Source organism: Pseudophryne corroboree, chromosome 6, assembly GCF_028390025.1.
Source record: "Pseudophryne corroboree isolate aPseCor3 chromosome 6, aPseCor3.hap2, whole genome shotgun sequence".
Taxonomy (NCBI): domain Eukaryota; kingdom Metazoa; phylum Chordata; class Amphibia; order Anura; family Myobatrachidae; genus Pseudophryne; species Pseudophryne corroboree.
The window spans coordinates 241,373,820-241,401,241 of record NC_086449.1 but is presented as its reverse complement, the minus strand read 5'-3'; the positions used below and the strand labels follow the sequence as shown (position 1 = coordinate 241,401,241).

General features: G+C 48.2%; 1 protein-coding gene across 5 annotated transcripts in view; it reads right to left on the bottom strand.

Annotated features, from left to right (window-relative positions):
* Window positions 1–27,422, bottom strand: part of WDR93 (WD repeat domain 93) — a 145,877-nt gene that overhangs the window by 69,171 nt on the left and 49,284 nt on the right. For all 5 annotated transcript variants that reach the window (XM_063925801.1, XM_063925799.1, XM_063925800.1 and 2 more), the window contains 3 exons: window positions 16,396–16,480; window positions 1,860–2,043; window positions 334–401 (listed from right to left, as the gene is read on the bottom strand). In XM_063925801.1, coding sequence (XP_063781871.1) covers window positions 334–401; window positions 1,860–2,043; window positions 16,396–16,480 — 337 coding nt within the window. The remainder of the gene's footprint in view (window positions 1–333; window positions 402–1,859; window positions 2,044–16,395; window positions 16,481–27,422) is intronic.

Sequence of the window (27,422 nt, the reverse complement as noted above, 5' to 3'; positions counted from 1 at the left end):
CAATGCATGGCTTGCGTTGTGTGAGCAATAATGCCTAAACAGACAATAGGTCAAAATTTGGATTGCATTACCAGTGTGTAGAATAACATAAACTACAAAAATGGTCCTGTCATATTTTACCGTATCTGCTGCAGGTGTTGCTCTGGTAACGCCAAGAACCATGGATTAATATTTACTTATATTAAGAAGTCTCAAATTTACATCTCTACAAATTAAAAACCATTCCCTCTCCTCATCCTTTCACAACCTCCTATTTATGTGATAATGATTCCAATGATATCCAGCAATGCCAGCGCTGTCTTATTGTCTGGATCATATCAAATGTGTGCCTACCTGAATGCACAGCATCGGTATCACTGTGTAACAGTTTATTAGGCTGGAGAAAATTAAACATGGTGCGCCTAAACAAAGCAGAGAAAGGTTACTTACAATGCACATTACAACACAGCAGCACATTAGATTTACGGACATCACTGAATGGGGCTAATTCAGACCTGATCGCTTGTTAGGGTTTTTTTGCAGTCCTGCGTTCACATAGTCGCCGCCCATAGGGGAGTGTATTTTCGCTTTGCAAGTGTGCGAACGCATGTGTAGCAGAGCTGTACAAACTGATTTTGTGCAGTCTGAGTAGCCCAGGACTTACTCAGCCGCTGTGATCACATCAGTCTGTCCGGGACCGGAATTGACGTCAGTAACCCTCCCTGCAAACACTTGGACACGCCTGCGTTTTTCCAACCACTCCCAGAAAACAGTCAGTTGACACCCACAAACGCCTTCTTCCTGTCAATCTCCTTGCGAACGGATCCTTCGTACAAATCCATCGCTGAGCGGCGATCCGCTTTATACCCGTGCAACGTGCCTGCACATTGCGGTGCATAAGCATGCGCAGTTTAGACCTGATCGCCCGCTGTACAAAAACGCAGCCTAGCGATCAGGTCTAGGAGGAGAGAACCGGACATGGGGAAGGGAGTTGGGCAGGATATTGTGACAAATTCAATGGGGCGGGGGTGTGCAGCAGGACCGAGAAAGAAGGTTGTGGTGCAAATGAAGGGGGGATGCAGCAGGATGGATCAAAAGGGAAAGGGGGGAATTGCAGTGCGACGGAGCAAAGGCAGGGTCAGAAAAAGTTACATATATCATTTAACAGAACAGTAAAAATGAATTGACACCAGTGAAACCTTTGCAATAACTTAAGGGGGGTATACACGGGAGAGATGTGTGCTGAGTGAACCGCTCAGCACACATCTCTCCCGCCTCTCAGCCCAGCGCGATGTGTGCTGAGCGATGCGGGGGGAGGACGGGGGCCGCTCATTTCACCCAGCGCGTGGAATGAGTGACGTGCTAGATTGGCCTGCATGCAGGCTCAATCTAGCAGCGGCGATAGCGATGTGTGGGGCCGCGCATCACTATCGCTGAGGGGGCTACACACGAGTGATCTGTGCTTAAATCTAGTCAGATTGCTTAGATTTTAAGCATGGATTTCTCCATGAGTACCCCCCTTTAGATAGAATATGTATAATATGAATGTTCTGTACAGTTTCACACAAAAGTTAAAGAGGCTTCCACCTTTAGATCACTTTAGTAAAAGTTTCATGATGACATAATGAATCATATCGTGTATTGTAGGTCAATGAAAATGAACAAGAGAGCTGATGGCTAAAACACTATAGTAGGTTAGAAAGTAAATAAAATGAATTTAATAAACATTGCAAGAGAAATAGAGAAAGAGGGCACTATAGGGCATGAGATGGAAAACTCCTTTAATGGTTTAATCACATGACCATTTGTTTCTGCTGTGATACGAGGATGTAGGAATAGTCAGGAGTGTACTTTCTTATAGCAATGGTTAACGCCTCTACCTGGACTTCCCTCCTTCTGGCGTCTTCGGCATATCTAAGCTCAGATACTTTTCAATCATGCCCAGAAATATTGCCTCTTGCTGATCCCACTGATGAGAGCTGATGATGTGATTCTGTCCAGTGCCAAATACACTGCTGTCTTCATTGCCCTGCACAGCCTCCTGCACAGTTTTGAATAAACTTCCTAAATTACAAATGCCATATGATTAAAATCTCTTCCAGAGAGGGTACAGATTTAACATCAGAATTATAGGGGGTGTATTCAATTGAAGTCGAAACTGCCGTCTTGTTGGAAAGACGTCAGTTTTCGACTTTTTCAGGTCGGAAGGGGTTCCGATCTATTCAATACCCGGCTTTTTTATCCGACAAGTCGGGGAATTCGACTTGTCGAATAGTACGTGAATCGGCGGTATAGCTGCTGATCTGTGTGCTTCTGTCGGAAACAGGGCCAAATCCGACAGGTTATGGCCCTGTTTCTGACCATCTAAATCCGACTTTAAAAAAAGTTGGATGGAGATGAGGGTGCTGAGAGCAGCGGGGAGACGGGGGAGAGTTGTGGCTATAGCAGCGTAGCCGAAGACTGGGTCCCCATCGTCGCTCACGGCAGCGTCCTCCCGGCTCCAGCAAGCGAGGACCCGCTTGCTAGACCCGGGTGGACGCTGCTGTGAGGTCTGGCGGTGGTGCCCCATTCTTCGGCTACGCTGCTGTAGCCTCTGCTCTCCCCCGTCTCCCCGCGGCTCTCCCCCGTCTCCCCGCTGGTCTCCCCCCTCTCAGCATGGCTAGGCTCTGTATCAGCTGCCTGGCAGTGGTGAAGATCGGCCCATGCTCAAACATGGAGAAAGCTAACGGTGTGTGATCGGAGGCTACGTATAGCTTCAGGGAAGCATGGATGCTGACCAACAGATTCACCGGTTGCACGATTAGGTTACGGAGTTTAACAGGGCTGACTAAGGCTAAGGCATGCTGCCGCACTTGCTCTGGTAGTATCGGAGGGATATGTCCGGGGTTACTGACTTGGCATTGCAGCGAGGTGAATTGAGAGTGTGGATATTTATTTGGGGTATTGCAAATCTTTCTGGTACCAGCGCAAAAGCCTTTCATCGAAAACTTTTTCCCTGTTAAATGTCACGAGCTTAAGCGTTTGCTTGTTCCAGATGAGAGGTCTTTGCTGCAGTATTTCCAGTTAATTGCGCAAATTTACCTGTCCAAATCTTTTTGTTACATACAGTAGTGATACCTTTGCTTTCTGATGCTTCAGTGTACACAAACTTTGTTTCATGTACACAATTATTAAAATAAGATTTTACTCACCGGTAACTCTATTTCTCGTAGTCCGTAGTGGATGCTGGGACTACGTAAGGACCATGGGGAATAGCGGCTCCGCAGGAGACTGGGCACAACTAAAGAAAGCTTTAGGACTACCTGGTGTGCACTGGCTCCTCCCTCCATGACCCTCCTCCAGACCTCAGTTAGGATACTGTGCCCGGAAGAGCTGACACAATAAGGAAGGATTTTGAATCCCGGGTAAGACTCATACCAGCCACACCAATCACACCGTATAACTCGTGATACTATACCCAGTTAACAGTATGAAATATAACTGAGCCTCTCAACAGATGGCTCAACAATAACCCTTTAGTTAAACAATAACTATATACAAGTATTGTAGACAATCCGCACTTGGGATGGGCGCCCAGCATCCACTACGGACTACGAGAAAATAAGATTTTACTTACCGATAAATCTATTTCTCGTAGTCCGTAGTGGATGCTGGGGACTCCGTCAGGACCATGGGGATTAGCGGCTCCGCAGGAGACAGGGCACAAAACTAAAGCTTTAGGATCAGGTGGTGTGTACTGGCTCCTCCCCCTATGACCCTCCTCCAAGCCTCAGTTAGGATACTGTGCCCGGACGAGCGTACACAATAAGGAAGGATATTGAATCCCGGGTAAGACTCATACCAGCCACACCAATCACACCGTATAACTTGTGATCTAAACCCAGTTAACAGTATGACAAACGTAGGAGCCTCTGAACAGACGGCTCACAACAAATAACAACCCGATTTTTTTGTAACAATAACTATGTACAAGTATTGCAGACAATCCGCACTTGGGATGGGCGCCCAGCATCCACTACGGACTACGAGAAATAGATTTATCGGTAAGTAAAATCTTATTTTCTCTGACGTCCTAAGTGGATGCTGGGGACTCCGTCAGGACCATGGGGATTATACCAAAGCTCCCAAACGGGCGGGAGAGTGCGGATGACTCTGCAGCACCGAATGAGAGAACTCCAGGTCCTCTTTAGCCAGGGTATCAAATTTGTAGAATTTTACAAACGTGTTCTCCCCCGACCACGTAGCTGCTCGGCAGAGTTGTAATGCCGAGACCCCTCGGGCAGCCGCCCAGGATGAGCCCACCTTCCTTGTGGAATGGGCCTTGACAGATTTAGGCTGTGGCAGGCCTGCCACAGAATGTGCAAGTTGAATTGTGCTACAAATCCAACGAGCAATCGTCTGCTTAGAAGCAGGAGCACCCAGCTTGTTGGGTGCATACAGTATAAACAGCGAGTCAGATTTTCTGACTCCAGCCGTCCTTGAAATGTATATTTTCAATGCCCTGACAACGTCCAGCAACTTGGAATCTTCCAAATCGCTAGTAGCCGCAGGCACCACAATAGGCTGGTTCAGGTGAAACGCTGACACCACCTTAGGCAGAAACTGAGGACGCGTCCGCAGTTCTGCCCTGTCCGAATGGAAAATCAGATATGGGCTCTTATACGATAAAGCCGCCAATTCTGATACTCTCCTGGCTGAAGCCAGGGCCAGTAGCATGGTTACTTTCCATGTAAGATATTTCAAATCCACCGATTTGAGTGGCTCAAACCAATGGGATTTGAGAAAATCCAAAACTACATTCAGGTCCCACGGAGCCACTGGGGGCACAACCGGGGGCTGTATATGTAGTACTCCTTTTACAAAAGTCTGGACTTCAGGAACTGAAGCCAATTCTTTCTGGAAGAAAATCGACAGAGCCGAAATTTGAACCTTAATGGACCCCAATTTGAGGCCCATAGACAATCCTGTTTGCAGGAAATGTAGGAATCGACCCAGTTGAAATTCCTCCGTGGGGGCCTTCCTGGCCTCACACCACGCAACATATTTTCTCCAAATGCGGTGATAATGTTGTGCAGTCACCTCCTTCCTGGCTTTAACCAGTGTAGGAATGACCTCTTCTGGAATGCCTTTTTCCTTTAGAATTCGGCGTTCAACCGCCATGCCGTCAAACGCAGCCGCGGTAAGTCTTGGAATAGACACGGTCCCTGCTGAATCAGGTCCCGTCTTAGAGGTAGAGGCCACGGATTTTCCGTGAGCATCTCCTGAAGTTCCGGGTACCAAGTTCTTCTTGGCCAATCCGGAGCCACGAGTATCGTTCTTACTCCCCTTTGCCGTATAATTCTCAGTACTTTGGGTATGAGAGGCAGAGGAGGAAACACATACACTGACTGGTACACCCACGGTGTTACCAGAGCGTCCACAGCTATTGCCTGAGGGTCTCTTGACCTGGCGCAATACCTGTCCAGTTTTTTCTGCTGAGGAAGTCTGCTTCCCAGTTGTCTACTCCCGGAATGAACACTGCTGACAGTGCTATCACATGATCTTCCGCCCAGCAAAGGATCCTTGCAGCTTCTGCCATTGCTCTCCTGCTTCTTGTGCCGCCCTGTCTGTTTACATGGGAGACTGCCGTGATGTTGTCCGACTGGATCAACACCGGCTGACCCTGAAGCAGGGGTTTTGCCAGGCTTAGAGCATTGTAAATTGCTCTTAGCTCCAGTATATTTATATGAAGAGACATCTCCAGGCTTGACCATACTCCCTGGAAGTTTCTTCCCTGTGTGACCGCTCCCCAGCCTCTCAGACTGGCATCCGTGGTCACCAGGACCCAGTCCTGTATGCCGAATCTGCGGCCCTCTAACAGATGAGCACTCTGCAACCACCACAGAAGAGACACCCTTGTCCGTGGCGATAAGGTTATCCGCTGATGCATCTGCAGATGCGATCCGGACCATTTGTCCAGCAGATCCCACTGAAAAGTTCGTGCGTGGAATCTGCCGAATGGAATTGCTTCGTAAGAAGCCACCATCTTTCCCAGGACTCTTGTGCATTGATGCACAGACACTTTTCCTGGTTTTAGGAGGTTCCTGACAAGTTCGGATAACTCCTTGGCTTTCTCCTCCGGAAGAAACACCTTTTTCTGAACCGTGTCCAGAATCATTCCCAGGAACAGCAGACGTGTTGTCGGGGTCAACTGAGATTTTGGAAAATTCAGAATCCACCCGTGTTGTTGCAGCACTACTTGGGTTAGTGCTACTCCGTCCTCCAGCTGTTCTCTGGACCTTGCCCTTATCAGGAGATCGTCCAAGTAAGGGATAATTAATACGCCTCTTCTTCGCAGAAGAATCATCATTTCGGCCATTACCTTGGTAAAGACCCGAGGTGCCGTGGACAATCCAAACGGCAGCGTCTGAAACTGATAATGACAGTTTTGCACCACGAACCTGAGGTACCCTTGATGTGAAGGGCAAATTGGGACATGCAGGTAAGCATCCTTTATGTCCAGGGACACCATAAAGTCCCCTTCTTCCAGATTCGCTATCACTGCTCTGAGTGATTCCATCTTGAACTTGAATTTTTGTATGTACAGGTTCAAAGATTTCAGATTTAGAATAGGTCTTACCGAGCCGTCCGGCTTCGGTACCACAAATAGCGTGGAGTAATACCCCTTTCCCTGTTGTAGGAGGGGTACCTTGACTATCACCTGCTGAGAAAACAGCTTGTGAATGGCTTCCAATACCGTCGCCCTGTCTGAGGGAGACGTTGGCAAAGCAGACTTTAGGAACCGGCGAGGGGGAGACTTCTCGAATTCCAACCTGTAACCCTGAGATACTACCTGCAGGATCCAAGGGTCCACCTGTGAGCAAGCCCACTGTGCGCTGAAATTCCTGAGTCGACCCCCCACCTCTCCTGAGTCCGCTTGTACAGCCCCAGCGTCATGCTGAGGGCTTTGCAGAACCCTGGGAGGGCTTCTGTTCCTGGGCAGGGGCTGCTTGCTGCCCTCTCTTACCCCTTCCTCTGCCCCGGGGCAGATATGACTGTCCTTTTGCCCTCTTGTTCTTATAGGACCGAAAGGACTGCGGCTGAAAAGACTGTGTCTTTTTCTGTTGGGAGGGGGTCTGAGGTAAAAAGGTGGATTTTCCGGCAGTTGCCGTGGCCACCAGATCCGATAGACCTACGCCAAATAATTCTTCCCCTTTATACGGCAATACTTCCATATGTCGTTTGGAATCCGCATCACCTGACCACTGTCGCGTCCATAAACTTCTTCTGGCAGATATGGACATCGCACTTACTCTCGATGCCAGAGTGCAAATATCCCTCTGAGCATCTCGCATATAAAGAAAAGCATCCTTTAATTGCTCTATAGTCAATAAAATACTGTCCCTATCCAGGGTATCAATATTTTCAGTCAGGGAATCCGACCAGACCACCCCAGCACTGCACATCAAGGCTGAGGCGATGGCTGGTCGCAGTATAACACCAGTATGTGTGTATATACTCTTTAGGGTAGTTTCCAGCCTCCTATCAGCTGGATCCTTGAGGGCGGCCGTATCAGGAGACGGTAACGCCACTTGTTTTGATAAGCGTGTGAGCGCCTTATCCACCCTAGGGGGTGTTTCCCAGCGCGCCCTAACCTCTGGCGGGAAAGGGTATAATGCCAATAACTTTTTTGAAATTAGCACTTTTCTATCTGGGTTAACCCACGCTTCATCACATACATCATTCAATTCCTCTGATTCAGGAAAAACTACAGGTAGTTTTTTCACCCCCCACATAATACCCCTTTTTGTGGTACTTGCAGTATCAGAGATATGCAAAGCCTCCTTCATTGCCGTGATCATATAACGTGTGGCTCTACTTGAAAATACGTTTGTTTCTTCACCGTCGAGACTAGATTCAGTGTCCGTGTCTGGGTCTGTGTCGACCGACTGAGGTAAAGGGCGTTTTACAGCCCCTGACGGTGTCTGAGACGCCTGGGCAGGTACCAACTGGTTTTCCGGCCGTCTCATGTCGTCAACTGATTTTTGTAATGTGCTGACATTATCACGTAATTCCATAAACAAAGCCATCCATTCCGGTGTCGACTCCCTGGGGGGTGACATCACCATTACCGGCAATTGCTCTGCCTCCACACCAACATCGTCCTCATACATGTCGACACACACGTACCGACACACAGCAGACACACAGGGAATGCTCTTATCGAAGACAGGACCCCACTAGCCCTTTGGGGAGACAGAGGGAGAGTTTGCCAGCACACACCCAAGCGCTATAATATATATGGGAACAACCTTATATAAGTGTTGTATCCTTATAGCAGCTTAAATATATAAAATATCGCCATAAAAAGTGCCCCCCCTCTCTGTTTTACCCTGTTTCTGTAGTGCAGTGCAGGGGAGAGTCCTGGGAGCCTTCCTCACAGCGGAGCTGAGCAGGAAAATGGCGCTGTGTGCTGAGGAGAATAAGCCCCGCCCCCTATTCCGGCGGGCTTTTCTCCCGTAGTTTGTAATATCTGGCAGGGGTTAAATACATCCATATAGCCTCAAGGGCTATATGTGATGTATTTTTTAGCCATAAAAGGTATTTACATTGCTGCCCAGGGCGCCCCCAGCAGCGCCCTGCACCCTCCGTGACCGTTGGTGAGAAGTGTGTGACAAACAATGGCGCACAGCTGCAGTGCTGTGCGCTACCTTCAAGAAGACTGAAGAGCCTTCTGCCGCCGGTTTCTGGACCTTCAATCTTCAGCATCTGCAAGGGGGGTCGGCGGCGCGGCTCCGGGACGAACCCCAGGGTGAGACCTGTGTTCCGACTCCCTCTGGAGCTAATGGTGTCCAGTAGCCTAAGAAGCCAATCCATCCTGCACGCAGGTGAGTTGAACTTCTCTCCCCTAAGTCCCTCGATGCAGTGAGCCTGTTGCCAGCAGGACTCACTGAAAATAATAAACCTAAAAACTTTTTCTAAGCAGCTCCTTAAGAGAGCCACCTAGATTGCACCCTGCTCGGACGGGCACAAAAACCTAACTGAGGCTTGGAGGAGGGTCATAGGGGGAGGAGCCAGTACACACCACCTGATCCTAAAGCTTTAGTTTTGTGCCCTGTCTCCTGCGGAGCCGCTAATCCCCATGGTCCTGACGGAGTCCCCAGCATCCACTTAGGACGTCAGAGAAATAGATTTACCGGTGAGTAAAATCTTATTTTCTCTGACGTCCTAAGTGGATGCTGGAACTCCGTAAGGACCATGGGGATTATACCAAAGCTCCCAAACGGGCGGGAGAGTGCGGATGACTCTGCAGCACCGAATGAGCAAACACTAGGTCCTCCTCAGCCAGGGTATCAAACTTGTAGACTCTTGCAAAAGTGTTTGAACCCGACCAAGTAACAGCTCGGCAAAGATGTAAAGCTGAGACCCCTCGGGCAGCCGCCCAAGAAGAGCCCCTTTCCTCGTGGAATGGGCTTTTACAGATTTAGGGTGCGGCAGTCCAGCCGCAGAATGTGCAAGTTGAATCGTGCTACAGATCCAGCGAGCAATAGTCTGCTTAGAAGCAGGAGCACCCAGTTTGTTGGGTGCATACAGGATAAATAGCGAGTCAGTTTTCCTGACTCCAGCCGTCCTGGAAACATATATTTTCAGGGCCCTGACTACGTCCAGTAACTTGGAGTCCTCCAAGTCCCAAGTAGCCGCAGGCACCACAATAGGTTGGTTCACATGAAAAGCTGATACCACCTTAGGAAGGAATTGGGAACGAGTCCTCAATTCCGCCCTATCCATATAAAAAAATCAGATAAGGGCTTTTGCATGACAAAGCCGCCAATTCTGATACATGCCTGGCCGACGCCAAGGCCAACAGCATGACCACTTTCCACGTGAGGTATTTTAGCTTCACGGATTTAAGTGGCTCAACCCAATGCGACTTCAGGAAATCCAACACCACGTTGAGATCCCACGGTGCCACTGGAGGCACAAACGGGGGCTGAATATGCAGCACTCCCTTAACAAAAGTCTGAACTTCAGGCAGTGAAGCCAGTTCTTTTTTGGAAGAAAATGTACAGAGCCGAAATCTGGACCTTAATGGAACCCAATTTTAGGCCCATAGTCCCTCCTGACTGTAGGACGTGCAGAAATCGACCCAGTTGAAATTCCTCCGTTGGGGCCTTCCTGGCCTCACATCAAGCAACATATTTTCGCCATATGCGGTGATAATGTTTTGCGATCACATCTTTCCTAGCCTTAATCAGCGTAGGAATGACTTCCTCCAGAATGCCTTTTTCCTTTAGGATCCGGTGTTCAACCGACATGCCGTCAAACGCAGCCGCGGTAAGTCTTGGAACAGACAGGGCCCCTGCTGCAGCAGGTCCTGTCTGAGCGGCAGAGGCCATGGGTCCTCTGAGATCATTTCTTGAAGTTCTGGGTACCAAGCTCTTCTTGGCCAATCTGGAACCACGAGTATAGTTCGTACTCCTCTCCTTCTTTTATTCTCAGTACCTTGGGTATGAGAGGCAGAGGAGGGAACACATACACCGACTGGTACACCCACGGTGTTACCAGAGCGTCCACAGCTATCGCCTGAGGGTCCCTTGACCTGGCGCAATATATTTTTAGCTTTTTGTTGAGGCGGGACGCCGACATGTCCACCTGTGGCCTTTCCCAATGGTGTACAATCATTTGGAAGACTTCTGGATGAAGTCCCCACTCTCCCGGGTGGAGGTCGTGCCTGCTGAGAAAGTCTGTTTCCCAGTTGTCCACTCCGGGAATGAACACTGCTGACAGTGCTAACACATGATTTTCCGCCCATCGGAAAATCCTTGTGGCTTCTGCCATCGCCATCCTGCTTCTTGTGCCGCCCTGTTGGTTTACATGGGCGACCGCCGTGATGTTGTCTGACTGGATCAGCACCGGCTGGTGTTGAAGCAGGGGTCTAGCCTGACTTAGGGCATTGTAAATGGCCCTTAGTTCCCGAATATTTATGTGTAGGGAAGTCTCCTGACTCGACCATAGTCCTTGGAAGTTTCTTCCCTGTGTGACTGCCCCCCAGCCTCGAAGGCTGGCATCCGTGGTCACCAGGACCCAGTCCTGTATGCCGAATCTGCGGCCCTCTAGAAGATGAGCACTCTGCAGCCACCACAACAGCGACACCCTGGCCCTTGGAGACAGGGTTATCAGCCGATGCATCTGAAGATGCGACCCGGACCACTTGTCCAACAGATCCCACTGGAAGATCCTTGCATGGAACCTGCCGAATGGATTTTCTTCGTAAGAAGCTACCATCTTTCCCAGGACTCGCGTGCATTGATGCACCGACACCTGTATTTGTTTTAGGAGGTCTCTGACTAGAGATGACAACTCCTTGGCCTTCTCCTCCGGGAGAAACACTTTTTCCTGTTCTGTGTCCAGAACCATACCCAGGAACAGTAGACGCGTTGTAGGAACCAGCTGCAACTTTGGAATATTCAGAATCCAGCCGTGTTGTTGTAGCACTTCCCGAGATAGTGCTACTCCGACCAACAACTGCTCCCTGGACCTCGCCTTTATAAGGAGATCGTCCAAGTACGGGATAATTATAACTCCCTTTTTTCGAAGGAGTATCATCATTTCGGCCATTACCTTGGTAAATACCCTCGGTGCCGGGGACAGACCAACGGCAACGCCTGGAATTGGTAATGACAGTCCTGTACCACAATTTTGAGGTACTCCTGGTGAGGAGGGTAAATGGGGACATGCAGGTAAGCATCCTTGATGTCCAGTGATACCATGTAATCCCCTTCGTCCAGGCTTGCAATAACCGCCCTGAGCGATTCCATTTTGAACTTGAACCTTCGTATATAAGTGTTCAAAGATTTCAATTTTAGAATGGGTCTCACCGAACCATCTGGTTTCGGTACCACAAACATTGTGGAATAGTAACCCCGGCCTTGTTGAAGGAGGGGTACCTTGATTATCACCTGCTGGAAGTACAGCTTGTGAATTGCCGCCAGTACTACCTCCCCTTTCTCCGAGGGCAGCAGGCAAGGCTGATTTGAGGTAACGGCGAGGGGGAGTCGCCTCGAACTCCAGCTTGTATCCCTGTGATACTACTTGCAGAACCCAGGGATCCACCTGTGAGCGAGCCCACTGGTCGCTGAAGTTCCCGAGACGCGCCCCCACCGCACCTGGCTCCACCTGTGGAGCCCCAGCGTCATGCGGTGGACTCAGATGAAGCGGGGGAAGATTTTTGATCCTGGGAACTGGTTGTCTGGTGCAGCTTTTTCCCTCTTCCCTTGTCTCTGTGCAGAAAGGAAGCGCCTTTGACCCGCTCGCTTTTCTGAAGCCGAAAGGACTGTACCTGATAATACGGTGCTTTCTTAGGCTGTGAGGAAACCTGAGGTAAAAATTTTTCTTCCTAGCTGTTGCTGTGGATACGAGGTCCCAGAGACCATCCCCAAACAATTCCTCACCCTCATAAGGCAGAATCTCCATGTGCCTTTTAAAGTCAGCATCACCTGTCCACTGCCGGGTCCCTAATACCCTCCTGGCAGAATGGACATTGCATTAATTTTGGATGCCAGCCGGCAAATATCCCTCTGTGCATCCCTCATATATAAGACGACGTCTTTAATATGCTCTATGGTTAGCAAAATAGTATCCCTGTCTAGGGTATCAATATTATCTGACAGGGTATCAGACCACGCTGCAGCAGCACTATCCATGCTGAGGCAATTTGCAGGTCTCAGTATAGTACCTGAGTGTGTATATACAGACTTCAGGATAGCCTCCTGCTTTTTATCAGCAGGCTCCTTCAAAGTGGCCGTATCCTAAGACGGCAGTGCCACCTTTTTTGACAAACGTGTGAGCGCCTTATCCACCCTAGGGGATATCTCCCAACGCGACCTATCCTCTGGCGGGAAAGGGTACGCCATCAGTAACTTTTTAGAAATTACCAGTTTCTTATCGGGGGAACCCACGCTTCATTCACTCATCTGATGGGGGAACAAAACACTGGCTGCTTTTTCTCCCCAAACATAAAACCCCCCTTTTTTTATTTTTGGTACTTGGGTTAATGTCAGAAATGTGTAACACATTTTTCATTGCCGAGTGCAACGGATGTTCCTAGTGGATTGTGTATATGTCTCAACCTCGTCGACACTGGAGTCAGACTCCGTGTCAACATCTGTATCTGCCATCTGAGGTAGCGGGCGTTTTTGAGCCCCTGATGGCCTTTGAGACGCCTGGGCAGGCGCGGGCTGAGAAGCCGGCTGTCCCATAGCTGTTACGTCATCCAGCCTTTTACATAAGGAGTTGACACTGTCGGTTAATACCTTCCACTTATCCATCCACTCTGGTGTCGGCCCCCAGGGGGCGACATCACATTTATCGGCATCTGCTCCGCCTCCACGTAACCTTCCTCCTCAAACATGTCGACACAGCCGTACCGACACACCGCACACACACAGGGAATGCTCTGACTGAGGACAGGACCCCACAAAGTCCTTTGGGGAGACAGAGAGAGAGTATGCCAGCACACACCAGAGCGCTATATAATGCAGGGATTAACACTATAACTGAGTGATTTTTCCCCAATAGCTGCTTGTATACACAATATTGCGCCTAAATTTAGTGCCCCCCCTCTCTTTTTAACCCTTTGAGCCTGAAAACTACAGGGGAGAGCCTGGGGAGCTGTCTTCCAGCTGCACTGTGAAGAAAAAATGGCGCCAGTGTGCTGAGGGAGATATCCCCGCCCCTTTTTCGGCTGACTTTTCTCCCGCTTTTTTTATGGATTCTGGCAGGGGTATTTATCACATATATAGCCTCTGGGACTATATATTGTGATTTTTTGCCAGCCAAGGTATTCATATTGCTGCTCAGGGCGCCCCCCCCCCCGTCAGCGCCCTGCACCCATCAGTGACCGGAGTGTGAGGTGTGCATGAGGAGCAATGGCGCACAGCAGCAGTGCTGTGCGCTTGTTGAAGACCGAAGTCTTCTGCCGACGATTTTCCGGACCATCTTCATGCTTCTGGCTCTGTAAGGGGGACGGCGGCGCGGCTCCGGGACCGGACGATCGAGGTCGGGTCCTGTGTTCGATCCCTCTGGAGCTAATGGTGTCCAGTAGCCTAAGAAGCCCAAGCTAGCTGCAAGCAGGTAGGTTCGCTTCTTCTCCCCTTAGTCCCTCGCAGCAGTGAGTCTGTTGCCAGCAGATCTCACTGAAAATAAAAAACCTAAAATATACTTTCTTTTCTAGGAGCTCAGGAGAGCCCCTAGTGTGCATCCAGCTCAGCCGGGCACAAGATTCTAACTGAGGTCTGGAGGAGGGTCATGGAGGGAGGAGCCAGTGCACACCAGGTAGTCCTAAAGCTTTCTTTAGTTGTGCCCAGTCTCCTGCGGAGCCGCTATTCCCCATGGTCCTTACGGAGTCCCAGCATCCACTTAGGACGTCAGAGAAAAATATTGTATAAAATGACCTTCAGGCTATGTGTATAAGGTGTATATGAAACACAAATGCATTTCGGGCTTAGACTTGAGTCCCATTCCCTAGATATCTCATTATGGTAGGCAAATATTCCAAAACATGGAAAAATACTAAATACTTCTGACCTCAATCATTTCGGATATGGGAGACTCAACCTGCACTTGATAATTGTGATATTACCCAGCCACTTTTACCATGCATTTAGGAGCATCCAGTTATTCTCCTCTGCATTGTAAGAGCAGTGTAATACTTGTATGCCACTTTTACAAATGACCTGTTACACAGGGAGTTCGGAAAGTGCCTCCGCAGTGACTGTGTTCTAAGCAAGTCTCCCCGCAGAGAAAGCAATATGACAACATCATTGTTTTTAAACACTTTACATGAAATAAAACAGAATTTGTTAAGTACTTATAGATGAAGTTACACTCATCGTGGCTGCATCTGCGGTATACATGGCACTCTTGGCACAGGTCACTATTCCTTATCGTAGTCCACATGGATAGTAAATGAGGAAAAAGTTGAAAAAAATGAAAAACAAAAAAACCCTCAGAAAACTTGTGTCGACCACTGTCATGTTGACCCTTTGAACCTGTCGACTGAAAGCACTGTCAACTTTTTACATGTTGACCTTTTGTACCTGTCCATCAAATGCATGTCGACTATATAGTGTTGACCTATTGACTATCAGCCTATTGACTGTCGACCTATCATCCGGAAACCCGGCCTCCCACAGCTGCAGAGGAGCTCTGCAGCCAGAGACAAGGATCACTGTGGAGGCACTCTCTGAACTCCCTGCACATCACCATATATTATGGTAGCCAAACATCACTAGTTTTCCTGAGCACCTCCATAGAGAGCGAGTAAAATGTAATGATGTTACTGGGAATGAAGTCCCTTCGTCTGACCATAGCTCTGAAAATAAAAATCACCCCTGCAGGCTGAATCACTCCTCTGCGGAAGTATTTCCCATGGTGGTATCAGTGGAATGGGGCTATGCTATCTGTAAACTCATAATAATCAGAAATACTATTTTAAATACAATATATTTAAATTCTATTTACACACACTACCATCAAGCCTAAGCTGACCGCATATGGTCTAATTGAGACCTAGACATTCTGTTACAGGGTAAGCAGTCATCTTCCAACTGCATATAACAACATGTGCCAGCACAACTCAGTGGGTTACAATCAGGCGCTACATCTGGCTCATTCTGGGGCTAATGGCACGATATCACTGCTGCTACCACAGTATGGGTGGCCACGCTTAATGTGTGTACCCACGGTGAGATAAATCTGTAAGATTTTGACTATATAGTCAAAATCTTAAGGAAAGTTAGTGTACATCTCAAGGTGTCAGGCAGCTTGCGATACCGATTCGATCTCAATGCGCACTTCCGCAGGGTCGGTATCGCAAGGCTAGATAGACTGTGCAGGCAAGTCAATCTTGACTATCTAGTGTACTATCTAGTACAAAGTATAGTCACAATTGACACTTAGGGGGACATTTACTAAGCAGTGATAAGAGCAGAGAAGTGAGCCAGTGGAGAAGTTGCCCATGGCAACCAATCAGCACTGAAGTAACAGCTATAATTTGCATACTATAAAATGATACAGAGCTGCTGATTGGTTGATGGGGCAATTTCTCCACTGGCTCACTTCTCTGCTCTTATCACTGCTTAGTAAATGTCCCCCTTAGTCAAAATCGTACATAGACAAAATTGAAAGTACAGATAGTCAAAATCTGTGCTATCTGTGCTATCTGGGCTCTGGGGGAGTTCCAGGAAAATCACATAGTCAAAATCGGGCATAGTAAGGATCACACCTTAACACTGTTTTAGATCTCACACCATCCAAACAAGATGCCCAGAATGATGTTTGATTTATATTATCCAAGAACATGTGTACTAAAGTGCTAACCTTATGTTATATTATGACATAGTACCGATTGTCCTACAGAAATCATTATAACGTCACCTGCAAGCGCTTTCGGTGGCTTAATCTTCATTAGAAGCACTGGCTGTGTGACCTTTGGCTCCGTCATAACAGGCGTACCAGCTGTCTGCAATCCAGGAGATTGTGAAATAAATGTTATTCATAAGTGGAAGTAACTACAATGAAAACAAATTCATCAACTAACAGAGACTGAGTTAATGAGAAAAAGACTATTCTAAGAAGCAAATATACCTTCAAGAACATGAGGGATTCTTATAGCATTATAGATGTTTTCAGCAATTGTGAAAGTCAATGATACTTTAATGTTTTAAACATTGTGCGTATAATGTAATTTATTTTAAATTAATCAATACAGGTATTTATACATATGGTACTAATTAAACATCACCAAAACATCTCTAAAATGAATGTTTCTTTTATTTCTGGCTGATGACTGCTCTGTATACCATACAGCAGTGGTTTCCATACTTTTTTGAATCACGGCACCCTAGAATATCAGAATTTTTTTCACGGCACCCCTAGGCCAAAAATTTGTTATTGAGAAATTTAGAAAGAAATATTACATTAAGTAGATTGCGTTTATATGTCATCCTTAGGGTCAGTTGTGTGGGGAGGGACAAGATTTGCTTCTGTTTGGCCTCATATTTTATGACTGGCAGCCACCAGCACTGGTTTTGCCTATTATATTGACCATGAATAATTTGAATTGGTCCTGGACCACCAACCCAGGGCACCCCTGCCCTGGGTTGGCCACGGCACACAGTTTGGGAACCTCTGCCATACAGTTTATCAGATCTAGCCTATGATCTGATTTCAGATTAATGCGCTATTTAACATGCCATGTGACCTGGAAAAACATGTTCTTATTACACTCACAATGCTTAGTATTAATGTTATAATAGGCAAGATTTACTATCCTGCTTCCAGATGGGTTATTAGACTGCAATGATAAAAGAAATGGTTTGTAATGCAATGCGATTAATGAAGGTATTACAATTTATGCAATACAATTACAGACGAACTGACCATACATATATGGGTTTGCTAATGAACCAGCCCGCCCCAGGCCACAGTGCTTTTACTTCCATCCTTATTTCAGGCTTTTACTCAATGTGTTGTGTTGATATTTATTGTAGCACGTCACAGATCAATATATGAAACACTAATGGCTTTATAGACAACACAATAATATTGAGATAATATGACTCATAATGGGAATACTTAAAAGTTGTATTCATAAATGTCTAATGTCATTCCCAACACCTATAAAGTAAAAAAAAAAAAAAAGAGAGAGTTTTAATTGTGAATGCTGCCAACACCTCCTCTGTGTCTAGAGCAGATTATCAGCCGCTACAGACATCCAGTTCCAGAGGATTAGTGTATGAAGGCTTAGTATAAAATAATTAATATCAGCATGTCAGGAGCAATAAAAGTCTAATACAGTGGAACATTTATTTTCAACCAGTTTACAGTAAGACGTGTATTTGTTGACCAAAATGGCACTGTCTTGAGTGGGTGCAAATGTTTGTACCTCAGTTGAAAGTAGGGGCAGATCAAGAGTGCTCTTAACTATGGGTCTCATTCAGAGATGTATGCAATGCTGATATTTACAGTGTTTAGCGATTATCTGTCTCTTAGTCACAAATCACACGCACCAAGGTACAGTACCTGCAATTTTCTCACAGTGAGGATTTATTAGCAAAATGATTGACAGGCACAATTTGGGGGAGGTAACGGGGAGTGGCAGTAAAAACTCAGGCATGTGGAGGTTGTTTTCTGGGACATTTCTCAGGCTGTAACTGTGATCCCGTACGCAGAAAACATGGCACCAGCGTCTCAGTTCCGGCAACCATTCTGCACGACCTAGGGTTACTTAGATGGTCGATTATCTGAGGATCTGCAACCACTGCCACTTGGATTTGTGAGGCTGCCTGTGGGAGTCTCATTTCCAAGCGGCTACAGCATTAGCATATTTCCGTACAGTAGCTGCGTACAGGATCGCAGCTGTGAATGCATTAGAGCACATCTCTGAATCAGGCCCTATGTGTAGGTTAGACACCCACATAACAAGACTTTGGGCCTAATTCAGATCTGATCGCAGCAGCAAATTTGTTAGCTAATGGGCAAAACCAGGGCCCTCATTCCGAGTTGATCGCTTGCTAGCTACTTTTTGCAGCCGTGCAAACGTATAGTCGCCACCCACGGGGGAGTGTATTTTCGGTTTGCAAGTGTGCATGTGCAGCGAAGCGGGACGAAAACGTTTTTTGCAGATTCTGAGTAGGTCTGAACTTACTCAGCCCTCGTGATCACTTCAGCCTGTCCGGTCCCGGAATTGACGTCAGACACCCGCCCTGTCAGTTGACACCCATAAACGCCTTCTTCCTGTCAATCTCCTTGCGATCGGTTGTGCGAATGGATTCGTCATTAGAAGCCTTGCACAGCAACGATGCTGTTTGTACCCATACGACGCGCGTGCGCATTGCTGTGCATACGCATGCGCAGTAATAACCTGATCGCTGCACTGCGAAAAACGGCAGCGAGCAATCAACTCGGAATGAGGGCCCATGTGCACTGCAGGGGGTGCAGATATAACATGTGCAGAGAGAGTTAGATTTGGGTGTGCTGTGTTCAAATCGAAATCTAAATTGCAGTGTAAAAATAAAGCAGCCAGTATTTACCCTGTACAGAAACAATATAACCCACCCAAATGTAACACTCTCTGCACATGTTATATCTGCCCCACCTGCACTGCACATGGTTTTGCCCATTACCTAACAAATTTGCTGCTGCGATCAGATCTGAATTAGGCCCTTTATTGTGTGGGACAGAATCCTCTAAATGATCTGGCTGGGTGGTGAAGGAGGAGCCTCTAGGGAAGCACAATCCATCTTACCGGTAACCACACAGTCTTTTACTCCAAACAAAGGAGATACATCGTCTGCAGCCTTGTTCTTATACTTTCAATAGGGCACATTTTGCACTTTAAGTTGAATCGTTATTTGCTTTTAACAACACCACTGTGATAAGCAGATAGATTCAGACAGTAATAACCTCCGATGTCTCCTCACTCTCATATTACTTTTAGACATAAATGAAGCTACACCAAAGAGAAAACTGAAAAGTGTGAATAGGGAGGGAGGTGGCCCTAACTGGAGGCGTCTTGGTGACATCTTACTAGATATGTGCGGCTGGCACTTTTCGTGTTTTGTGTTTTGGTTTTTGTTCTAATTCCACTTTCATGTTTTGGTTTTGACTTGGTTTTGCCAAAACCACCCTTTCGGGTTTTGGTTTTGGATCTGGATGATTTTTGAAAAAAACATAAAAACAGCTAAAATCACAGAATTTGGGGGTAATTTTGCCCCTACTGTATTATTCACCTCAATAACATTAATTTCCACTCATTTCCAGTCTATTCTGAACACCTCACACTATTGTTTTTAGGCCTAAAAGTTGCATCGAGGTGGCTGTATGACTAAGCTAAGCGACACAAGTGTGCGGCACAAACACCTGGCCCATCTAGAAGTGGCACTGCAGTTGCAGACAAGATGGCACTATTCAAAAATTAGTCCCCAAACAGCACGTGATGCAAAGAAGAAAAATAGGTGCAAACAGGTAGCTGGATGGCCAAGCTAAGCGACACAAGTGTGCGGAACAAACACCTGGCCCACGTAGGACTGGCACTGCAGTGGCAGACAGGATGGCAGATTTAAAAAATAGACCCCAAACAGCACATGATGCAAAGAAGAAAAAGAGGTGCAATGAGGTAGCTGTATGACTAAGGTAAGCGGCACAAGTGTGCGGCACAAACACCTGGCCCATCTAGGAGTGGCACTGCAGTGGCAGACAGGATGGCAGATTTAAAACTAGGCCCCAAACAGCACATGATGCAAAGAAGAAAAAGAGGTTCAATGAGGTAGCTGAATGTCCAAGCTAAGCGACACTAGTGTGCGGCACAAACACCTGGCCCAAGATGGCACTATTCAAAAATTAGTCCCCAAACAGCACGTGATGCAAAGAAGAAAAAGAGGTGCAAACAGGTAGCTGGATGGCCAAGCTTAGCGACACAAGTGTGCGGAATAAACACCTGGCCCACGTAGGACTGGCACTGCAGTTACAGACAGGATGGCACTTAAAAAAACTAGTCCCCAAACAGCACATGATGCAAAGAAGAAAAAGAGGTGCAAGATGGAATTGTCTTGGGCCCTCCCACCCACCCTTATGTTGCATAAACAGGACATGCACACTTTAACAAACCAATCATTTCAGCAACAGGGTCTGCCACACGACTGTGGCTGAAATGGCTGGTTTGTTTGGGCCCCCACCAAAAAAGAAGCAATCAATCTTCCCAGGAGGAACTTATAATTTATTTTGATGAACATCATCTTCTCCACATTTAGTGGAAGTAACCTCCTACGCCGATCGCTGACAAGGTTACCGGCTGCACTAAACACTCTTTCGGAGTACACACTGGAGGGGGGGGCACTTTGGTAAAATAACGAGTTTTATGGTAAGAACTTACTCTTGTTAAAACTCTTTCTGCGAGGCACACTGGGCTCCACAAGTCTGGACAATGGGGTGTAGAGTAGGATCTTGATCCGAGGCACCAACAGGCTCAAAGCTTTGACTGTTCCCAGAATGCACAGCGCCGCCTCCTACATCACCCTGCCTCCCAGCACAGGAGCTCAATTTAGTTAACCAGCCCAATGTAGTAGCAGGAAAAGAGACGACAACGGTTAGTAGCCACATACACCACACTCTCACGACAAGAGAAGTGTCAGCGGCTAATGCCATATCAACCCAAAGAAGCTAAGTGCGTCAGGGTGGGCGCATTGTGGAGCCCAGTGTACCTCGCAGAAAGAGTTTTAACAAGGGTAAGTTCTTACCATAAAACTCATTTTCTGCTGCGGGGTACACTGGGCTCCACAAGTCTGGACAATGGGGATGTCCTAAAGCAGTTCCTTATGGGAGGGGACGCACTGTAGCGGGCACAAGAACCTGGCGTCCAAAGGAAGCATCCTGGGAAGCGGCAGTATCGAAGGCATAGAACCTTATGAACGTGTTCCCGGAGGACCACGTAGCCGCCTTGTACAATTGATCAAGGGTCGCACCACGTTGGGCCACCCAAGAAGGTCCAACAGACCGAGTAGAATGGGCCATAATGTGAGCAGGAGCTGACAGACCAGCCTTCACATAAGCATGCGTAATCACCATTCTAACCCACCTGGCCAGGGTCTGCTTGTGAGCAGGCCAGCCACGTTTGTGAAATCCAAACAAAACAAAGAGAGAATCAGGCTTTCGAATAGAAGCAGTTCTCTTCACATAGATACGGAGAGCCCGTACCACATCCAAAGACCGCTCTTTGGGAGACAAATCAGGAGAGACAAAAGCTGGAACCACAATCTCCTGATTAAGGTGGAACGAAGAAACCACCTTAGGTAAATATAGTCCTAAGAACCACCCGGTCACGGTGAAAAATCAGATATGGGGAACTACAAGACAAGGCACCCAAATCCGACACTCTTCTAGCAGAGGCAATAGCCAGCAAGAACACCACCTTAAGGGAAAGCCATTTAAGGTCAGCTGAACCAAGAGGTTCAAATGGAGGCTCCTGCAACGCCTCCAAAACCACGACAAGTCCCAAGGAGCCACAGGCGGGACATAGGGAGGTTGGATACGCAACACACCCTGAGTGAAAGTATGAACATCAGGTAAAGTCGCAATTTTTCTCTGCAACCACACCGACAAGGCAGAAATATGAACCTTGAGGGAGGCCAGACGCAGGCCTAAATCTAGGCCCTGCTGTAGAAAAGCCAAAAGTTTGGCTGTACTAAACTTGGAAGCGTCATAATGGTTAGATGCGCACCAAACAAAGTAGGAATGCCAGACCCGATGGTAAATCCGAGCAGAGGCCGGTTTCCGGGCCCGCAACATAGTTTTAATGACCTCTTCAGAAAAACCCTTAGCTCTTAAGACGGAAGCTTCAAGAGCCACGCCGTCAAAGACAGCCGGGCTAGGTCCTGGTAGACACAGGGGCCCTGAACGAGGAGGTCTGGGCGTTGTGGAAGTAGAAGTGGACGCTCTGACGACAGGCCTTGCAGGTCTGAGAACCAGTGCCGTCTGGGCCACTCCGGAGCTATGAGAAGCAGATTTCCTTTTTCTTGCTTGAACTTCCGAAAAACCCTGGGCAGGAGTGACACCGGAGGGAACACGTATGGCAGCCGAAACCTCCACGGCACTGCCAGCGCATCCACGAATGCTGCTTGAGGATCCCTTGTCCTTGCTCCGAAGACCGGAACCTTGTGATTGTGTCGAGACACCATCAGATCCACATCTGGAAGACCCCACCTTTCCACGAGGAGTTGAAACACTTCTGGATGGAGGCCCCACTCGCCGGCATGCACGTCCTGACGACTGAGAAAGTCCGCTTCCCAATTCAGGACTCCCGGAATGAATATTGCCGATATTGCCGGTAGATGGCGTTCTGCCCAACGTAGAATCCGTGAGGCTTCCTTCATTGCCAAACAGCTTCGAGTGCCGCCTTGATGATTTATGTAAGCCACTGTGGTGGCGTTGTCCGACTGTATTTGAACAGGACGGTTCTGAATCAAATGCTGGGCTAGGTTCAACGCATTGAAGACCGCCCGCAATTCCAGAATGTTGATCGAGAGGAGAGATTCCTCCTTGGTCCACCGACCCTGCAAGGAGTGCTGCTCCAGCACTACGCCCCAACCTCTTAGACTGGCATCTGTCGTCAACAGGACCCAGTTGGATATCCAGAAGGGACGGAGCCACCAGAGCAGCGACAGACGGACCTCCGGAGTCAAAGAGATCATTTGAGACCTGATCCGGTGAGGCAGGCCGTCCCATTTGGCTAGAATCAGCTTCTGGAGGGGGCGAGAATGGAATACTCCACCATGTTGAATGCTGATACCATGAGGCTCAGCACCTGCATTGCCGAATGTATACTTGCGGACGAGAAAGGAAGCAACGAATCCTGTCCTGAAGTTTCAGGACTTTCTCCTGAGACAAGAACAACCTCTGGTTGTGAGTATCCAACAGCGCTCCCAGATGCACCATGCTCTGAGCAGGGACCAGGGAGGATTTCTTCCAGTTGATGAGCTACCCGTGGGCTTGTAGAAACCGGACCGTCATATCCAGATGACGCAGGAGAAGATCTGGGGAATTTGCCAGGATTAACAAGTCGTCCAGATACGGCAGTATCCTGACCCCTTTGACGGTGGAGTACCACCGTCATCACCGCCATAACTTTGGTGAAGACTCGCGGAGCCGTTGTTAAACCAAAAGGTAACGCCCGAAACTGGTAATGGAGGTTGCCAATAGCGAACCTCAGGTATTGTTGATGTGACACTGCTATAGGAATATGCAGGTAAGCATCCTGTATGTCCAGGAAGACCTTGTAGTCCCCAGGTTCCAAGGCCAGAACTATAGAGCGAAGGGTTTCCATACGGAACTTGGAAACCTTCACAAACTTGTTCAGTGCCTTGAGGTTAAGAATGGGACGGGAGGACCCATTGGTTTCGGGACTAGAAACAGCGGAGAATAGTACCCCCGGCCCCTCTGAGCAAGAGGCACCTGTACTACGACTCCTGTATCCAGGAGGGTCTGTACCACCGAATGCAGAGTGTTTGCCTTTGTCTGGTCTGACGGGACGTCTGTCTGGCAAAATCGATGAGGAGGTCGGTTTTTGAAGGCTATGGCGTAACCTCGAGTGACGACTTCCCGTACCTAGGCATCTGAAGTGTTCTTCAACCATTCCTGGGTATACCCTAGAAGCCGGCCCCCCACCCTGGGATCCCCCAGGGGGATGCCCGCCCCGTCATGCGGCAGGCTAATCGGTCTTGGCTGCTGGCTGACGGGCAGCCCAGGCTCTTTTGGTCTTCGGCTTACCAGGTTTGGAAGTGCGAGCCTGCTTATGGTACGCCTGACCTTTTGCTTTACCTGAAGGACAAAAGGACGTGCCTTTGGCCTTCGACACAGAAGGAGCTGTATTAGACAGACAGGCAGTTTTGGCAGTAGCCAAGTCAGCCACTATCTTATTTAAGTCCTCCCCAAACAGAATATCCCCCTTGAAAGGGAGTACCTCCAGGGTTTTTCTAGAGTCCAGATCCACAGACCAGGATCTCAGCCACAATATCCTGCGAGCCAGGACTGATGTAGTAGAGGCCTTGGCTGCTAGGATACCGGCATCAGAAGCCGCCTCTTTAATATAGCGAGAAGCTGTGACAATATATGGCAAGCATTGTCTAGCATGGTCAGAGGAGATTTCAGCTTCTAACTCCAAGGCCCATGCTTCAATGGCCTCTGCCGCCCATGTAGCTGCAATAGTGGGCCTTTGTGCAGCACCCGTGAGGGTGTAAATCGCTTTTAGACAACCCTCGACACGTTTATCCGTAGGCTCTTTTAGAGACGTGACGGTAGTGACAGGTAGAGCTGAGGAAACCACCATCCTAGCCACATGTGAGTCTACTGGAGGAGGCGTTTCCCAATTCTTAGACAGCTCTGGCGCGAGGGGATAGCGAGCCAGCATCTTCTTTTGAGGCACAAACTTCGTACCCGGGCTTTGCCAGGGTTCCTGATGTATATCCACTAGGTGGATAAAACTTGTTTAATCACCTTCTGACGCTTGAACCTATCTGGTTTCTTAGGAAAAACGGATGGCTCGGGATCATCCGTAATCTGCAGAATTAACTTAATAGCCTCCAAAAGATCAGGAACATCCACATGTGAACTACCCACCCCATCAGTCGTATATGAGTCAGAACCTGTGGGGTCAGTGTATGTGCTGTCTTCATCAGACGAGGTGTCAGTGACAGCAGTGGATTGTGAGGAGACGAGCGCTCTCTTAGAGGACCTCTTGGACTTAGGCGAGCGATGGTCAGACTTTTTAGTAGTCAGGGACTGGTTCAACTTCTTTAATAGAGCAGATAAATCGTCCGACCACGGCGGGTTAGCTGCAGGGACCACATACGGTTGTACCGGCATTGGGGGTCCCATAGGGGGTGTTAGTTTATGAACTAGCGTATGCAGAAGCGTGGAAAAAGCGGCCCACGGAGGGTCAGTATGTGCCTCCGTTGCCACAGTCCCACTGGGGGGCAAGGTGCCCCCAGAACCAGAGCCCACAGCTGCTATATTCTCCCCATATGTGCCTGTGGCTTCAGCAACACCAGCAGTGTGTTCCGCCCCAGTACCGTTACCCTCAGAAGCAGACATGATATAACTTGCAGTATGAGGTAACACAGTACAATTATTAGCAGCACTATATCCCTAAACCCAAACCCCTGCGCAGTGTAGTCAGCACCAGCAGAGATAAATGAGAGATATGGTAACTAAATCACAGAGAAAAATACGTAATACAGTATATCTTTGTGAAAATCCTATATTAAATAACACCTGACGCACCAAGCCCCCTCAGGTTATAGAATATAGGGATAGCAAGTTGAGTGAAAGACACGAGATGGACACCACTCAGCTATCAATACACACAAATAGTCACAGTTTGTACAATGCAAAGGTTATTACAGACAATAATACTGCACTGGACTAGCGTACACAGCTATATAGTCAATAGATATAACACTACACGGTAAGAAACTGGATGTACAGTATATCACAGGGTAATTGTACTATAAACCCCTGACTAAATGCACTCTTTCTTACTAACACTGACTAAAAAGGCAGGTAGAATACTTAAGTGTCATGTAAAGGCACAGCGCTGACAACCAGGTGGCTTTACATAGGAGGATTTGCCCAAGCAGTCCCAGGAACAGTGAGTTGAGGAGTAATGGCGCCGCAGACACTGACAGGGAGTGAGAAAAAGACAGATATGCAGCTCCAGGGCGGGAACACTTGCTGGAAATGGCGCCCTGGTGCTGGGGGAGGTGCTTCAGGTCTAAGCCTTATCCCCCTTGCTGGCAAAACCACCGGGTACTGTGGGCGATATTAAAATCGGTTTTAAGAGAAAACCTGACCTTCGCCCATGCCCTGGTGATCTAGTGGGATCGCCTGTATCCACAGTGTCCACCGCCAGCGCAGGCGGCCCGCCTCCCACTGACCGCGCCGGATCGCGATAAAGACCACTTACCACCTCCCGAAGCACGGCCACGCGATCCTGGAAAGCCCCAGCCGTGTGGGGAGAGCTGGAGCTGCAGCAGTGAATGTCACAAGACATTTACCACCGCTGCTGCCCTTGAAGTCTTCACTTTTTACCTCATAAAAAGCTTTTCTCAGGGCTGCTTGGAGCAGCCCCTCTGTTAAGTGCCTGCTTACTGCAGCACCAACTGACAAACTGAGCTCCTGTGCTGGGAGGCGGGGTGATGTAAGAGACGGCGCTGTGCATTCTGGGAACAGTCAAAGCTTTGAGCCTGTTGGTGCCTCGGATCAAGATCCTACTCTACACCCCATTGTCCAGACTTGTGGAGCCCAGTGTACCCCGCAGCAGAAAAAGCCAGTTTGTGCAAGGGCATCCAAATTGCATCTATTTCCTGCCAGTATACATACAGACTGTCTGACATGCCTACTTGGATGCTGTCACTCATATAATCCTCCACCATTCTTTCAATGGTGACAGAATCATATGCAGTGACAGTAGACATGTCAGTAATCGTTGGCAGGTCCTTCAGTCCGGACCAGATATCAGCTTTCGCTCCTGACTGCCCTGCATCATGGCCAGCGAGTGGGCTAGGAAATCTTATCCATTTCCTTGCAGCTCCAGTGGCGGGAGAAATTGAAGGACGAACTTTTGACGGATCACGTTCCGCTTGAGTTGACAATTTACTAACCCGCAGGTCTTTGCACCTCTGCACACTTGTGTCTGCTAGAAAGAGAGATACAACGTAGGCTTTAAACCTAGGATCGAGCACGGTGGCCAAAATGTAGTGCTCTGATTTCAGATTGACCACCCTTGAATCCTGGCAAAGCAAATGAAGGGCTCCATCCACAAGTCCCACAAACTTTGCGGAATCGCTCCGTCTTAGCCCCTCCTTCAATTTCTCCAGCTGCTTCTGCAAAAGCCTGATGAGGGGAATGAC